The sequence below is a fragment of the Petaurus breviceps genome, unplaced genomic scaffold (genome assembly GCF_028583685.1).
Source record: "Petaurus breviceps papuanus isolate PSGF00001 unplaced genomic scaffold, PetGlider_PUasm1.0 37, whole genome shotgun sequence".
Taxonomy (NCBI): Eukaryota; Metazoa; Chordata; class Mammalia; order Diprotodontia; family Petauridae; genus Petaurus; species Petaurus breviceps.
The window spans coordinates 75,008,122-75,022,173 of NW_027186296.1; the positions used below are offsets into that span (position 1 = coordinate 75,008,122).

Below are 14,052 nucleotides of genomic sequence, written 5' to 3' on the forward strand. Positions count from 1 at the left end.
TCAGGCCTTTTAAGCTGTTACTTATTAAGATCACAGATCATGATAATAATAGTAATTAGCATTTATATAGCACTTTGAGGTTTGCAAAATACTTTGACAAATACTATTAATTTTATCCTCAAAGCAGCCTCAGGGGGTGGGTACTATTACTGTCTTCAGTGTCCTTTTAAGGAAACTGATGGGAGATTAAGTAACTTGCCCAGGCCACATAGCTGGGAAGTATCTGAGGTCGGATTTGAACTCAGATCTTCCTGAATCCAAGTCCAGGGCTCAGGTGTGTATATATATATGTATATATGTATGTATGTATATTAAACCCTTCTTGTATTAGCTATCCTAAAAACTTTCTCTCATTCAGTAAAGGCCCTTTGACTAGCTCTTCATAAATCTTCCCATCTGGAATTGTACTCAAGGGGTGGGAAGAAGACAGGAAAGATTCTCATCTCTGACCATACCATGTAGCTCAACCAGATCAGAAGGAGAGATCTCAGACTTTGGGAGAAGACATGAAGTAGAGAGGGAGCATGAAAAGATAGAACTAGGGGAACAAGTAGTTCCTTTCCAGCTATAAAACCCTAGGACAACAGGGAAAGCAACTGGACCATTCGGCTGGTGGTTCCCCCATCTCTTTCCAAGGTATCTCTAGAAGGAAATCTCCCTTCCCCTTAAAGGATAGACTGCTCCAGCCATCTTAAGGACTCATCTGTGGTCAGTTTGATCCTTGGTCCCTCCACCCCTTTGAAGTAAGTCATGCAAGGGCCAAATCTGGACCCTACAAGAAGAGCCAGGCTCATGTAAGTGCCCTCCCCCCACCCTATTTCCCTTCTTTCCCTCCCCAAGCATCCCTCCCTCCCCACCCCATGCAATTTAGTTAGTGTCCAAGCATTCACCCAGAGGCAACTCCAGTGCATAGACCCAAGAAAAGGGGTGGTCAGAGAAATTTAATGCAATATGAGTTTACCTTCCAGAGCTGGGGTGAGACAACCGGTTGCTTGATAAGCTAAGCAGAAACAGCAAACAGAACCATTAGGCAGAAAAGCATAGAGAGGAGGTGAAGTCAACAACGGTCGAGAGTATTAATCACCCGCCATCTGGCACTGGACAGGCTTTCTATTAAAAGGGTTCAGCTGTCTTAGTCGGCTTGCTTGAGTTAGCAAGCAGCCCCATTGCCCGACAGCAACATCCCTGAAACCAAGAGCTCGTTAGCAGCAGAATCCAGGAAATGAGGTTAGGCAGGAATCCACTTAGAGGACACCACTTGAGAAAGACATATCACATTGGATCCAGCATCCACAACCCCCCCAGGACTGTAAGGGATGCGTGACCAGTTCATGTACATCCTTGCTATGTAGAGTGAAAGTCCCCCTCTATCTACCCAAGGTCCCTGCTATGGAAGCAGCCCCCCAACCAGAGACAGACACACCACCAAGAGAAAGCTTCCACACCATTCCCTGAGAACAGGGGGCAGGCTGGCTTTGAGAACACCCATCATATTAAGATGTTAAATGGTTAAAGAGGTGGCACAACACGAACCAGCTGGGAAGGTTGGAGGATAGGAAAAAATGAAAGCAGTTAATCCAGCAGGAACCTCAAGATGCCCTGCTCCATTAAGGTTAACATTGCACCAGATGGATCCCTTCTTCCCAGTGATTCTGGCTAGCTGCCAGAAACTTCCCTTCCCAAGGAAGCCAGAGGAGAATTCAGAAAAGGTGAGAAGTAGAAATAGGCTAGGTCTCTGGGTATCCCTAAGAATCAATGATTCACAGAGATCTAAAGGAGAATAAAAGCAAATTATCTCAGATCTTCAACTTTATTAAAAGGATCAAGGTTCCCTGGTCAAAGATCTCTCCGCTACCATTATCTCACCACTTTTGTCCCTGTCCACATCCTTTTGTCCTGTCCTCTAATCACATAGGAAGAAGTGTGTCCCACTTGTAACCTGTGTCATAGGATCATACAGTTAGAACCAGAAAAGAGCTTAGAAATCATCTATTCCAACTTCCTTACCTTGCAAATGAGGAAACTACATTCCAGAAAGGCTGAGTGACCTCCAAAAAATCCTGTCCTTCCTCAATTCCTACACCCTTGCCTCCTCTCTCTCCAAAGTCTTTCATTTCTCTCCTTAAATAGCATCCTTTCTGTCTTAAAATACAAATAAGTCTCCTTTATCTAAAAAAAAAAATGTTTTCTTGACCTTGCTGGCTGCTATTCTGTTTCTTTCCTTTATACTTGCAAATTTCTCTATGAGCAGTCTAAAACTGGCTGCCCCCAATTTGTCAGCACTTGCCTCCTGTACCCACCACCAACCAAAACTGTTCTCAGGAAGCTCACAAATGACCTTCTTAATAACTTCAATCACCATTTCTACTTGAATTTCCTATTGTATTTGATATCATTGATTATCTCCCAACACACACACACACACACACACACACACACACATGCTTCCTCACTTGGCTTCTCTCTGATTCTAGACTATCCTGGTTTTCCTTAGTACACTTTAACTTATCTGTTTCTCTCCTTTGCTTCTCTTTCTCTTCCACCCTCTAACTTTAAGGATTCACCAAGGTCCAATCCTCAGTCTTCCAATTTTTTTCTATAGATACTTTCTTCAACAATGATACATCAGTTTGGAAGGTAATTCCCATCTCATCTCTTCTCCAGAGCCTCTCATTCAAGCTCTGGGTCCATATCTCTAGGAAAACCCCACTTGGTTGTTCCATTATTGCCATAACTTCAAGTCTAAGTTCATCTAAGTCAAAGTTCATCTTTCTTGCAAAACTAATGTTCCTATGTTAATTCTCCCACTCATCCTAAGTTTTGTTGTTACTATTGTTCAGTCATATCCAACTCTTTGTGACCCTATTTGGGGTTGTCTTGCCAAAGATACTAGAGTGGTTTGCCACTTCCTTCTCCAGCGCATTGTACAGATGAAGAAACAGAGGCAAACCAGGTTAATTGACTAGCCCAGGGTCACACAGCTAGTAACTGTCTGAGATCAGATTTGAACTCACAAAGATGAGTCTTCCTAACTCTAGGCCACTCAGTCCACTGCACCACCTAGCTGCCCCTTCCTAATGTTTTAGTCACACTAAAAACCATGACTTTTTCATGACTCATCCTTTTTCTTCATTATCTACAATCACCTAATCCTACCCAGACTTTCGTCTAAATTTCTTTTTTAGTCATCCTTTCTCTCCACTCCCAATGACTACTACCACCATTAGGCCTTCATCTCTTTCTAACAAGACCCACTAAGCAGTATCTTTACTGTTTCAAGCTGGTCCATCCCCATTCTAATCCAACCAACATAGATCTGACTTATCTCTGATAAACAACACTATAATCATGTCATAACTCTGTTCAGAAAACTCACAGTAGAAAAAAAAAAAAGAAAGAAAACTCACAGTAACTGTTAACACTGTCTTTTGCCCCTAAACTCCTCTTCCTGGTTCTTAAGGAATTTGGTGGCACACTAATCTAACCTTATTCCCCATGATTCTCCAAAATGTACTCATGCTCTAGCCAGACAGATCTCCATACTCCCTCAGGAATATCTCCTGCTGATTTCCACCTCCATGTTTACATCTCTCTTCTTTCTCCTTTCTACTTATTCAGATCCTATACAACCTTCAAGGCCTAGCTCCTTTGTCTTCCACAGCATCTAGCATAGTGTTGAGCACACAGTGCGCAATCCATATATATTTCTGTATTGACTGAATGAAAGGGAGATTTACCAGAAAGATGTACCAGTCAGACTTAGCTGCAAGCCAGGGACACAGTGTGGAGTCATTCACATGGATGGTGACATCTCTTGCCAAAAATTAAAGAGCGAAGGAGGAAGATATCCCCCTGGTATGAGGAAGTACCTGAGCTAAAAAGGCAGGAGTAACCAGAGAATGACACTCACTTTGGGCTTGACTCAGCCCCAAGAGTTCAGAAATCCATTCCAAAGAAGCTGTGTGCAGGGTGAGGAGTGGGGTCCAGGAGCTCAGGTGATCCCTTGTCCCTAGCTATCTCCATGCTGTCCTACCTGGTACCTGCTCCCCTTAGCCCACCTCCCAGTTCTAAGCAACATCCCCTTCATTCACCTTCATTTTTAATAGATATAATAGGATCGTAGGACTGGAAGAGACTCTAGGTATGAATCTAGTCAGATTTCCTCATTTTACAGATAAGGAAACTGAGACCCAGCGCACTAAATGACTACCCTAAATCACATCAATATGTAGGTAGAGCTGCAATCCAACCAGGTTCTCTAACTCCAAATCCAGATTGTCATTTTTCTCCTACTACATCATATTCAGGGGGTTGGAGAAGGCATGCAGTCTGGGATGGTCTGTGTTCCTAAGGCTATAAGGCTATGACTCACAACTTGGTATGTGTTTCTATCTACATACAGGGCAACCTTATGATGAACAGTGAGGCTATATATATATCTGTTGGATTATTGAAATACAATAGGTAACATTCATATAGTGCTTTAACATCTGCAAAGACCTTACATATGATATCTTGTTGGGTCCTCACAACAATCCTGTGAGGTAAATATCATCATTATCATCATTTTACAGATGAGAAAATTACAGTTGAGAGAGATCATGTGACTTGCCCCACAGCTAGTATCTGAGGCAGAATTCAAACTCAGGTCCTCCTGACTCCAACTCTATTATTGTGTCCACTGCAACTCTGTGACAGAGTCCTCTTTGGTTTGTTTTTAGAAATATACCCTGAGGTGGCTGTGTGACTAGAAACCACTGTGGCAGAGAGGGGCAGAATCTGTGCCCGAGTCGAAGCTTCTGGTTCCCTGTGACTCCTGTACCAGGTGCTTGAATCCAGCCTCTGTCTCATCTGGTTCCCAGAGGCAGCCCATCCCCAGAATAGCCAGTGGGAGTAATTCTTCACTAAGCCCCAAGAGTTCCAAGAATGGCCATAAAAAGAAAAATGCAGTCGGCTGACAGTGAGGACAGGGAACTAGGCCCAAGCCAGCCTGCCAGCAATGGACCTAGGATTCTCAGCGTTCTTGTAAAGACAATCAACTCAGATGTTCCATTACCTGACAACAGCCGGACCCCTTAGCTAGAACTGGGTACTGCGTCAGCAACTGTCCTCATATAGACTCTCTTGGGTAAGAGCCTCCCCTCCCTTTTCCCCCATCTCCCTTCCCTACAGGCAAAGGAAAAAGCCTCCCACTACAACCCATTACCCTGCCCTAGTCCATGCAAACTAAAGGTCAAACTCTTCCCCAGGTCAGACCCTTCCCAGAGATGGTTTGGAATTTCTCACCTGAATATCACAGAACTGAACCAGTCAGAAAAAAATGTGAGCTATTTCTTGAGTCTAGTATTTGGATGATCTAAATCAGAGGTTCTTAATCTGGACTCTATGGTTAGATTTCAGTGTATCCATGAACTTGGATGGGAAAGAAATTACATGTCTATTTTCATTAAATTTTGGTTTTCTCTGTAACCCTGAATATTTGAAAACATTAGTCTGAGAAGGGGTACACAGGCTTCAGCAGACTACCAGATGGGATCTTTGACACACAAAAAGGTTAAGAACTACTTTATCTAAAGCTTCCCTTTTCACTGAGCCCTTAAGGTTCCTGATATTTTTCAGACTGAGCCTTGATATTTTCCATGCCTATCACTGCCCCTCAGGACAGTTGGAGGTTAAACAGGCAGGAAACAGAGGCTAGGCAAGAGCCTGGATGAGAGACCTGAGATGGAGAGGTGATGAGCTCAAGGCACAGAATGAGACATATATTTTTGGACATGGCAAATGTAGGAATTTATTTTCCTTGACTGTACATATTGGTTATAAGGGCTTTGTTTTTCTTTTTTTTAGTGGAGGTAGGAGGGAGAGAGAAGAAATAAAATTTTATTTAAAAAATAGTAAAATATGTTAAAATATTTTTTTTAAAAGGAAAAGACTCCTTAGTGTTCTGAGTCCATACTCCAAGTTAAGGATGTGAAGATCAACTTTGAAAAGTTGTCTTAAACTTCCATGAGCTGATGCAAAGTGAAATGTACTGTGTACAAAGTAACAGAAATATTGCAAGAGATCAGCTGTGAACAATTTACCTATTATCAGCAGTACAATCATCTAAGACAACTTTAAAGGATTTAGGATGAAAAATGCTATTTATCCCCAGAGAAAGAACTGATGGTGTCTGAACACAGATTGAAACATGCTTCTTTTACTTTATTTTTCTTGAGAGTTTTTTTTGGGGGGTCTATGTTTTCTTTCACAACATGACTATTGTGGAAATGTTTTGCATGACTACACATGTATAACCTATATCAAATTACTTTTCTCCTCAATGGGGGTGGGTGGGTAGGGAAGAAGGGAGAGAATCTGGAACTCAAAGTTTTTTTTTAAAAAATGATAAAAATTGTTTTTACATACAACTGAAGAAAAAGCTCTTTAAAAAAAGTTGTCTTTAAGGAGCTTCCTCTCTCTGAGTGCCAGAGTGGGACTGAACAAAAGCCCAGTGGACAGCCACTGTAAATCCCCAGGGGACTGTTCCTGCCCTCCTGCTTCCCTCTTCTGTATAATCCAGCTGTTACAGACCCAGTGCCTTGTACATTTAGATACTCAATAAATATTTGCTCATTCAATGACTGATGGTTGTCTCAGACTGACCAGCGGCTACCTTATAGTCTGTTGCTGCTCTATATAAGTAGATACTCCCTTTTGTAGAACTGATAGAACTAAGGGAAGAAACATTGTCACATTGCAGAGAAGGGGGGTGGGGGAAGAGAACAGGAAGCCTAGAGATACCAGCTAGGAAGGTGCAAAGAACTATTCTCCTAATCCCACGAAAAACATTTCCTCCAGCAATTACACTGATATTCCTTCTCCTTTCCCTTACCTCCTCTGGTCTCTCTAGTCTGAGTTTGTAACTTGTTTTATATTATAAGTGGTGCAGTATTAGACTTGGAGTCAGGAAGACTCAAGTTCAAATCATTTCTGAGACACTTGCTGGCTTTGTGACCCTGGGTAAATCACTTAATCTATCTGCGCCTCAGTTTCCACATCTGTAAAATGGCACCCACCACCCAGGGTTGTTGTGAGGATCAAATGGGAAAAATTATGTAAAGTGCTGTCCAAATCTTAAAACACTATACAAATGCTAGTTGCTATATTATTGTTGTTATTTATTATCAGTAATTATTTAATATTAATATTATACCTCTGTTCCCTTTTCTCACTGGCGCCAACAAAAGCCAGAGTATCCAGTCAGAACACAGACAGGTCACCAGGACAAGAATGTCAGGCTCCAGGTTTGCAAAAGAGCCAGCTCCACAGGGTCTGTAATGAGCATCCAAATTTGACTCCAGTTTTTCCTGAAAGCCAGTGGGCAGGAGGGAGGGGGGAGTTTGTCTTGGCAGGCAGGGCTCAGTCATATCTAACTTCGTCCTAAACACCAACTCTCAACCCTGTACTCTGACATGTGACACCATTCGTCAGGTTTTGTACAGAAACTGGTTCCGGTTACATCTGATCTTCTCCAGCGCCAAGGTCAATACTACTGATACAGTCAAATGGGAAACATAGTGGACTTCTTCTTGAATGTCCTTGTTGCTCGGAACCTGCTTCCCTTGTTCTGTTTTCGGGGGACAACATGTCCCAAGAGAGTTTCCTAGTTGACAGTGTTGTCTCCTGTACAGTCCACCTGGTTTCGTAGGCCTAAAATGGACCCAATTCCAGAGGCGAAATAGCTAGTCTAATTCAATGTCCAATCTAATTTCCTTTTCGAAAATCACTCCAGAATTAGGGGAGGTAGGAAACTTTTTAGAAGGGACACATGCCTATATGTCTGTCTCACAATGTGTTTGTGTTGCTGTTTCTCTATTTCTATCTGTAGGTTTTTCCATCTGCATATGTAACTCCTGTGTTTCTCAGACTTTTCTCAGCGCAGCTGCTACAGCTGAACAGTCAATAATATCCCAAGAATTGAGTTTGCTCAAAAGACTGGGGGATCACCAGGAGAGGGAAGAAGAAAGGCTGGTCAGTAGGACCTCTCTCTCCCCTCCTTTCCACATTAAACAAGACAGATTGTTTCTAACAGAGCAATCAATCCTCCATCCCCAAAGAGGCGCCCCAGTCCTAGCCACTCATCACTACCCCATCAGCTAGGGGTTACTCCTATTTAACCCTAAGTTTTGTCCCAAAGCAGCTCTAAGAGTGTCTCTTGTGGCAGGTAGATTTGTCTTTCCTTGGGAAGCTTCTTAGACAAAACAGGAGCATCATGAGTAAGCTATGGACTGCTCCTCGGCCACTTAGCCTGAGCTAAGGTTCCCCTCCAGAAATCATACTAAAAAACCCAAGTCTGGTCCCCAGATATTTGGATGCCCATTCCCCTCGTTGACCTGACTCGTTCCCTCTCCCAACTACAGGTACAGTGTGTTCAGCCCTCTCCCCTTTCCCATGAGTCAAAATTGGCTCTCCAGAAATGACCACTCCTTTTAGCCTTAGTGTAAATGGCAGTCCGAGCTGATCTCTCTCCCCCCAGCTCTGGAAGCTTTATCTCTGTGGAATGAAGAGCTTTGGCTCTGGGCAAAAGGAATTTAAGGCACCAAGCTCAAAGCTTTCCAGCCCCTCCCCTGAAATCTTTCTAAAGCAAGCACCCCACCCCCACCCGCATCCTACCTCATTCTCCCTCTGGGTGGACTTATTTTCACTGAGAACTAATGGCCTGTACTGGGATCAAGATGCTATTTGGGGGGGCCCTCAGATTCCTTCTGGGACCCTAGGGGCTGGTTACAGCAGACTCTGGGAGTCTGGTTCTTCTATAGACCTCGAGGTCCCTAAAGTCCCTCAACAGAATTGAATACTTCAGTGTCTTACCCCCTCGCTCCCATCTCTCCCTTTCTTCCCTGACTCCCCTAGGCTGAGATCAGATTGGAGGTCCTTTCTGACTTCTGGCGGATCACCGCATGCCCCAGTTCTGCACCCCCGGGTGCCAAGACCTTACGAGTTTCCATTGCCCAATTCTTTTCCCTCTTCTCTTCCCTTTCTCTTTCCCGGGGGAAGAGGGATGACGTAGGGACACAGTCCTCCTCGCCGCCCTATCCCCTCCCTCCCAGGCCCTCCTTTAGGCCCTGTCCCACCCGGCACCCAAAGGTTCTCCGGGAACAAACTGTCCCTTCCCCTTCGTCCCCGCCCCAACAAACCCCTCCCTGCCTTCCAGTGACAGTGGATCCCTCCTCGAAACCGCCTGGGATTGTGAACTGGGGAAACCCCAGCCCCGCTCCCTCTACTCAGTCCCACCCTCTTCCCCGAGCCCAAAGGCCTAGGCTCGCACCTGATCTCGGGCCTCACGCTGAGCAGGTAGTTGCGACTGGTCGGGCTGGGTATCCACACGGGCCCGTCGTCTTCGCCGTCAGTGCCCACCCCACCCCGGAGACCTGAGCTCCACACACGGCTCGGAGGCCTATGAGACCCCATCGCAGTTCCCCGACGGCTCTGGTTCTAGCTCCGGCTTCCCGACGGCTCCCTCCTCTGTGCCCTGCCCTGCCCTGCCCCGCCCTGCCCAGTGTCTGCGCCTGCAGCCCCTGTTCATCCCCTGTCCAGCTCCGGGCCGGCCAAGTGACGCTCTTACCCCTATTTATAGCCCCGTGGGCTCCGTCACCTGCCGCTGTCCCTCCCCCTCCCGGCCCCAGCCTGGGCCCCGCGTAAAAACGACCGGAGCTGCCCAGATAAACCTCAGCTTAAGGATATGGGGGTGCCTCCTGCCCGCAACAAACTTAGGGAGATAGATCGTGGAGTGCAATATTGGATCACCCCCACACCCCTCCCCTTTCCTCCTCTCACTGTCACTCTCTTCACTCCTCCCTTCCACAGCTCAGTTCCCTATGCTCACCCTTGCCCCATTCTGTACCATCACCACCCTGCCCTCACACATACCAGCACCCCCCCCCCCACTTCCCCAGCAAGCCAGGAACAGATATAGACCCTAGGGCTTCGCCCTTTTCTCCACTTGAGATCTGATTCAGATACTACCTACTATTTAACCCAGCTGGGCTAATTAGTCTCATATTGTCCTGCCTCCTTACTTAGCTAAGTTTGTCACTCCAACTATGCCAAAAGTTCTTGAGAGAAGGTCTGAGGTCTTGTCCAAAGTATCTCCCCTTAAAAACTAGTACAGATTTCTTGAAATAAATGTGGAATGAATAAACTTAGCCATCTACCCAATTAGGTGGAAAAGGAGCTATCTCACCTCCCAGAAATCCACTTCATTCATCCATCCAACATTCATTTAATGTTATATGTACAACAACAGGGGTGGGAGGTGGAGAGAAACAGAAACAGCAGATACAAAGCTCTCAAGAAGCTTGCAATTCAGATATGAAAAATAAGTCATGTTTCTATAATGCTAGGAGGTTTGCAAAATCACTTTTTTTCACAGCAATCCTGTAAGATAGGTAGTATGTTACCCTCATTTTACAGACAAGGACACTGAGGCTCCCAGAAGTTAAGTGGCTTGCTTATGTCCACACAGCTACTTAAAGTGACTAGGCAGCATCTGAACCCAGGTTTTCTAAACTTAACAGCTAACACTCTTGCTTACTACATCAGGCTTCCTTTCAAAGGGAAAGAAAGTAAGATGAGCATGCAAATAAATATAATACAGGACAGTGTCATATGAATGGTACAAATAAAAGGCTGTAAAAATTCAGAGGAGGGAGAGATGATTTCTGACTGGAGGAATCAGGGAAGATGATACAGGAGTTGGCATTTGAGTTGGGTCTTGAAGGATGGGTAAAATGTCTTCAAATCGAAAAGGGGGGAGGGGATTTGAAGACATTTCAGGTGAAGGAATAGACAGAATGAGAAAAGAGAATAGGAGGAAAGGACAAATCAGGCTCAAGGAGACAATTGGTGGTACAATTTGGCAGGAATATGGTAGTCAGGTCCGGAGTGGTGCAGTGAACATTTGGGAAGAGAAGTTGGGCGCAGACTGTAGAGAGCCTTTGCATACATACCAAGTGAAGTAGTTTGGATTTTTCCTGTAAGCAAGGGGAAGTTGTTGAGGATTTTTGAAAAGGAGACTAGACATATGGGCAAGAAAATAAATTCTAGAAATTGCGACTTAAAAATCTGTAGTAGTAAACATTTTGTAGTATTATTGGACATTTTAACCCCTTTTATTGCTAAATAAAATTTAAAAAACTAACCTCTCCCCAAAAAGACTCCAAAACAGTACCTTAGGAAGAGTAATCTGATGATGGCTTGTAGGACGGATTAGAATAGAAAAAGACTAGAAGCAAAGGGGACCAGTTAAGAAGCTACTACAATAGTCCAAGAATGAATGAATGAGTGTTTATTAAGCACTTATGATGTACAAAGCACTTTTCTAAGGACAAAGAAAACAGTCCTGGATCTCAAAGAGCTCACAGATGGAAAGACCCAGTGGTCCTTAGGGTACTCTGGCAAAATATATGGTAATGCATCTTCTTTAGTGTAATTCCCATTGATCTGATAAAGTCCTATCTGCTCTGATGTTGAACCATATGATAGCACCAACGACTTTGGTGTGGAGAATTGTCTTTTCTGGGTCTTCCATAGCTTTGGCTGCTGAGGTACCTCAGAAGCATTTGCCAGGTCGCATCTCCACCAGAATTGCTTCCCAGAAACAATAATGGCTTCCAGACCTAAGCTGCAAGCAAGAACAGCGTTCTGGAGAGCTGCTGCTGTGCCCAAGGCTTCTTGCCTACCAGTGGTAGTTGGTCTGAGCAGATGGTAGTGGTAAGGAAGAGCCTCATCCCCTGTGATTGCTCCCCTCACTGCTGGCTACAGGACCCAGCCTGGAAGCAGAGCTGGGAATCTGGATGAGAGGGCACTGCTATTCCCAGGGGCTCTTGGGCTCAGGAAACTGGGATATCTCTCTGCAGGGTATGAGTGGAGGTCATTGTGGTCAAAGTGATGCAGGGAATTAGGAAGTAGGACTAGGGACAGCTAGGTGGTGCAGGGAATAGCACACTAGCCCTGGAGTCAGTTCAAATCCAGCCTCAGACACTTGCTAGCTATGTGACCCTGGACTTAATTCCAATTGTCTTCCCCACCTCATTCCCCCAAAAAAGTAGAACTAGAATTTGGGAGAGAGGTCAAGGTTGAAGATGCATGTGGGGATCGGTGACATAATTCATAGCTGGAAGTGTTTTAAGGTTAATAAAGCACTTTAAATCTTCATTAGATGGTTGAACTTAAGAGTCAAGAAGGCCTGAGTTAAAATTTGCTCTCTCCACTGACTGTGTGACCCTGGAAAAGTCTTTTAACCTCAGTTTCCTCATCTTATTCCTCATTTTTCCCACTTTCATTGGGATAATAATAGCACCTATCTCGCAGGGTTATTGCAATGATTAAAAAGAGATATTTGTAAAGCATTTAGCACTGTGCCTGGCACATAGTAGGTGTTACATAAATATTAGCTAATATTGTTATTAAGAAGAGAGTAGAGAAAGGGAATAGAAGAGGAACTAGCCAGAAATTAGACAAAAAGGGTAGAAAAATAAGCCTGAGAATGCAGTGGTACAGAAGCCAAGGAGAAAGTTTCAAGAATCAGTATTCAACAGTGCCAAGTGCGGCTGATAAGAGGAGGGTGGGCTAAAGAAAGCCATTAGATTTGGCGGTCTCTGTTGACCTTGGAAAGAACTTCAGAAGGGTAGGTAGGAATGGATTCCAGATTTCAGGGGCTTGAGAACATGGTGAAGGGAAAGCAGGGAAGGCAGGAAGTAGAAACAATTCAGTGACAATGAACTCCTTGAAAGCAAGGACTCCTTGTTGCCTTTCTATCTCCAGCAATTAGCACTGTAAGCATTTAAATGCTAATTGATTGACTGAATGATGGTGGTCACAAAGAGTCAGATCCAACTAAACAAAGCTAAAGGTTAGGGCAAGGTCCAATGGAGTTTGCATTTTATTTCCAGAGGAAAACTGAGCAGATTCATTAATATAGGGAAGAACTTAAGAGGGAAATGATTACTATCAGAGCAAGCTCCTGGAGGAAAGAGGAGGAGCTGGGGTCAAGGCACAAGTAGGAGGGGCAGCCTTGGAAATACTGGGAGATATTTCCTCTGAGACAGAAGGAGAGGATAGATAGAGAGACAGACATGTGCTGAGGCGGATAGGGACAATGAGAATGTCCCAAGGTCTCAAATTTCTCAGTAAAGCAAATCAAGAGTGAAGGAGAAGCAGCTTGAGGAGGGCTGAGAAGGTTTGGAACCACTATCCTTCCTAGAAAACATGATGGAGAATAAATAAGGGCCGAATAATAGGACAGCTAAGTGGCAACTAAGTGCCCAGGTGAAATTAGATAGTATGAACTGCTAGGAGACTAAATCAGTACAATTCTGTAATGTTCTCCAGTAATGCTTTTTAACTGGGAAACAGAAACAGGGAAAGTAGACAATGAGGTTAGTCAGATCAAAGAAATTCAACCTAGTAAATAAGTAAGTGCCTACTATGTGCAAAGCATTGGGCTAGGCACTGAGAAGACAAAGCCAAAATAAATAAATTAATAAACCAAGGAGCTTACACCATAGAATTAATGCTGGAAAGACTCTTACCTATTCATTTTACAGATAAGGAAACATAGAACTAGAGGGTTGCAATTTGCCCAAGATCACACAGGCAGATAGCAAAAGTAGAAAAGGCAGGATTTAAACCTATATCCTAGAAAAACTTTTGACAAAATACAGCACCCATTCCTATTAAAAACATTAGAGGAGCATAGGAATAAATGGAGCTTTCCTTAAAATAATAAATAATATCTATCCAAAACCATCAGCAAGCATTATCTGTAATGGGGATAAATTAGAAGCCTTCCCAGTACAATAAGAGGTGAAACAAGGGATGCCCATTATCATCTGCATTATTCATAAAATAATAAAATAAAAAAAATAAAAATGTTAGCTTTAGCAATAAGAAAAGAAAAAGAAATTGAAGGAATCAGATTAGGCAATGAGGAAACAAAACCATCACTCTTTGAAGATGATATGATGGTATATTTAGAGAATCCTAGAAAATCAACTAAAAAAACTACTT

The 14,052-nt window shown here is 43.8% G+C and overlaps 1 protein-coding gene across 2 annotated transcripts in view; it reads right to left on the bottom strand.

Annotated features, from left to right (window-relative positions):
- ALPK3 (alpha kinase 3) overlaps nucleotides 1-9,603 on the bottom strand; it is a 44,617-nt gene extending 35,014 nt beyond the window's left edge. Inside the window, exons 1-2 of one of the 2 annotated variants that reach the window (XM_069098728.1) lie at nucleotides 9,311-9,603; nucleotides 962-1,000 (exon numbers count right to left, since the gene is read on the bottom strand). In XM_069098728.1, the coding sequence (XP_068954829.1) occupies nucleotides 962-1,000; nucleotides 9,311-9,453 (182 nt within the window). In that variant the 5' untranslated portion in view covers nucleotides 9,454-9,603. The remainder of the gene's footprint in view (nucleotides 1-961; nucleotides 1,001-9,310) is intronic. The other variant, XM_069098729.1, reaches the window with a different exon arrangement.
- Nucleotides 9,604-14,052: the final 4,449 nt, after the last annotated feature.